The sequence below is a fragment of the Populus euphratica genome, unplaced genomic scaffold (assembly GCF_000495115.2).
Source record: "Populus euphratica unplaced genomic scaffold, PopEup_1.0 scaffold2356.1, whole genome shotgun sequence".
Lineage (NCBI taxonomy): Eukaryota > Viridiplantae > Streptophyta > Magnoliopsida > Malpighiales > Salicaceae > Populus > Populus euphratica.
In genome coordinates, this window is record NW_011502213.1 from 11,991 (window position 1) to 15,301 (window position 3,311).

The 3,311-nt window shown below is 31.4% G+C and overlaps 1 protein-coding gene across 1 annotated transcript in view; it reads right to left on the minus strand.

Annotated features, from left to right (window-relative positions):
* The window catches only part of ENH1 (rubredoxin family protein), a gene marked incomplete at its 3' end in the record, with an annotated part of 2,806 nt that extends 1,798 nt beyond the window's left edge, over positions 1 to 1,008 (minus strand). Inside the window, exons 1-3 of the mRNA XM_011017032.1 lie at positions 580 to 1,008; positions 262 to 477; positions 12 to 178 (exon numbers count right to left, since the gene is read on the minus strand). Coding sequence (XP_011015334.1) covers positions 12 to 178; positions 262 to 477; positions 580 to 702 — 506 coding nt within the window. The remainder of the gene's footprint in view (positions 1 to 11; positions 179 to 261; positions 478 to 579) is intronic.
* Between the last annotated feature and the right edge of the window lie 2,303 nt (positions 1,009 to 3,311).

A 3,311-nucleotide genomic window follows, 5' to 3' on the forward strand; every position in this document is an offset into this window, starting at 1 on the left:
GGAAAGAATACCTGCTAACAACAAAATAAACAGAATCTGGCTTTGCTTGGATGGCAGTTTTAGTAAACCCCAGCTTATCAGCAGGCCAAAGTTCATCCCCGAAGAAGCTACTAGTGTAGAGCACCTGGTCCCCTGCTTTTAGCCCTGCTTTGGCTGCATTCCCACCCCCCTCTACGCCCTAATTAATAATGTCAATTTCATGAGCAGCAAAAGAAAGACCAGAAACACAAAAACATAGAATACAATTACAAGGAGACTCACAGTGATGACTACACCACCGCCAGACTTTTGACCCAAAGTGAGACCCAGTGGCTTGTCAACCTCAGCCTCAATTGTCTTTGCAGCCCCAGCTGTTCTGGCAGTGACCTGAAGCCCTGTTCTCACATTGATCAAAGTACTGCAGCTGCTGTTAGGCATGAAGATATCCGAGCAACCCCTTTTGCCATCTTGAAGTGATAGGCCTTGAAAGTTGCTTTTCTATTGAGAAAGAAAGAGACGAATTGTATTTAATCATCAATATTTTTCACTTACCATTACAAACAAACACAAATCCAGATAAAAGGTTTGGGCAAAATTAACCTGGTAATGAGAGGAAATGAATGATTTCGTAGGGGTAGGTGTGGTAGTTTTAAGGGAGTGATTCTTGCTGAAGGTGGCAAAGCAAGAAGTGGAGGTGGTTCCTGCAACTACAGCTGATGACATTGCTGGTGCCTCCTACCCAAAGAGCAAGCAAGAGGATTGGTGTATATGCTGAAGTCCTAGTTAGTAAAATTGGCTGCCCTTGTTGAAGCTTGTGGATAGAAAATTGCATAAGCTGATAGCCTTCTCGTGGCAGTGGTATTAGCACTTGGCATGTGTGGCCCTGGTGGGAGCTACAGGAGCGCCTTCACGACACGCGCCTTTCTTTTATAAACCATGCAGCTTCACCATTACTGTAAGGAAGGGAAAGCACAATCATGTTCAGTTTTCTGCTTAAATCATGAGTTCTCTTATTGAGCTGAAACTTTTAATCAAGATAGTAAAATATATCAATAGACTCTAAGAAAAAAAGATTGAAAGTTCTGTTTTTTTAATATAAAAGTAATATTATAACTTTTCATAAAAAAATTAAAATTTTTTATTCATAGATTTATGTTAATTATCCTTAAAGACAACCCTTAAATTTTCTACTTTTATTTATTGGTAAGAATTATTACTGTTTTAAAATAAAGTTATTAATTTTTTATCGGTGCTTGCATCTTTATTCTTGTTTTTTTATTGCATTATTTTTTTAATTTTTAATTTTTTATTATCTCAATTATTTTTTAGAATATTTTCTTATTTTTTCTTATTATTTTATCCATTAAAAAATATTACTTGTTTTTTATTATTATAAATTCTAAATTAAAATTTATTTTGTGGAAATTATCCCCACCATTATATGTTATAATTATTGTTATTATCTTAACTTATCTATTATTTCTTATCTTGATTTTTATTACTCTTCGAAGTCTTACTATTTTTAATCTTATATTTTTCTTTTATTAAGAAATTTAATTTAAATCTTAGTTTATTCTTTATATCAAACTAAAGTTGTTTATATCTATTTCACTTTCATTATTTCTTTTCAACCGTGTTTAATATGTGTATCATTTCTTGTACACTCTATTGTTGACCTTTAAAGTTTCATCTTTGTATTATTAAGAAACAACTAATCTCATCTTTCTTTTTAGGGTCCTCACTTTAGATCTTTATGATCTCAACTATGATATCCATCTTTGGTTTCTTATACTTATATAATCCTAATTTATCTAGTTCATTCACTTTCTCATTACTATAAAATCCTTAGTTTCATCTTTGTAAACAATTAAGAATAACCATCATTATATGGCTTTCCAACCTTCATTTCCTTTTATTTTATTATGTAATATTTTCATATTCGGGATAAAATAACAATCTCATATTGAATAGAAAATAGAGCAAATTATATGTATATATGTTTACGCACGTGCATGTGATTTTCATATAAAAGTCTACAAAAGTTTCCACCGAAATTTCAGCAGAGTCTCCTCTATACTAGGAAGTCCCAAGTTATTGATATATACCCCATTTACACATCTAATATTTCATAACTCATAACTCAATCACAACCTAATCGTCCTAGATTCCAATCCCATAAAATCATTGTTACCACAATCACAATATTTATAACATCAATTGAACAATAACTATCATTATAGAGGAATAAATAAAATAAACATGCATACAAGGGCATAATTATATGAATTTTAAAGTTAAAATTATCTATTCAAGTTTAAACATCAATTATATAAATTAAGTTATATAAAATTTGTAACATTACAAAATACAAGGATATACTCCCTATAACTATATTACAAAAAGTGAACATAAGCTAAGATCTATTTTTGTCGTATATGCAATGGTTCTAAAGTAAAATACATATTATTGAAATATAAATATCTCAATAAGTATAGTAACACAAATATCCAACAGTTTAAAAAGACAAACATGTATTCATATTCTATTAACTTCTCCCTTCTAGTTTCTATTGCAACTATTTCTCACTCAACTACTAAAACTTTTTCAATTTTCATTCAAGATTTCATAAGATAAATGATGATTATTTTTGCCTAACACATTATCAACACCAATTTCACCAGTATCATCTTCACCTCGTAAGTGTCGATGCATAACGATTCCTTTACTCGGGACCCTAACAAACATTAAATATATGTTAATCGATGCATGATGATCCCCTTACCTGGGATCCTAACATATACTAAATGTATGCTTGCTGAAACATGGTGATCCTGTACTTAGGATCCTAACATATACTAAATGTATGCTAGTCAATAAAGGGCGATCCCCTTACCCGAGATCCTAACATACATTAAATGTATGTTAGTCAAAATATGATGATCCCCTTACCTGGAATCCTAACATACACTAAATATATTCTAGTCCATGTCGCATATCACGCTTTTTATGTTTTCTTTATTAGCAATAATTTCATCACTTCACAATTCACACAAAAACCATTCACCTTAAACACACATATATTCGAAATACTATCCAAATTATCAACATCATTACACAAAATTTTATCATTTCACATAATATCCAACATTCACTAATTCGCATTTCACATCAATAACATATTAAATCATGGAATTTAACTAGAAAGTATAGGTGCAGATCACCTACCTGCAGTAGAAGCTCTACTCATGCTCTTCTTTGCTGCTGTTGCACCATGCATGTGGTCCCTCCTAGTAATCACATTTATATCTCATAAATTATCCTCATTTAAGGAT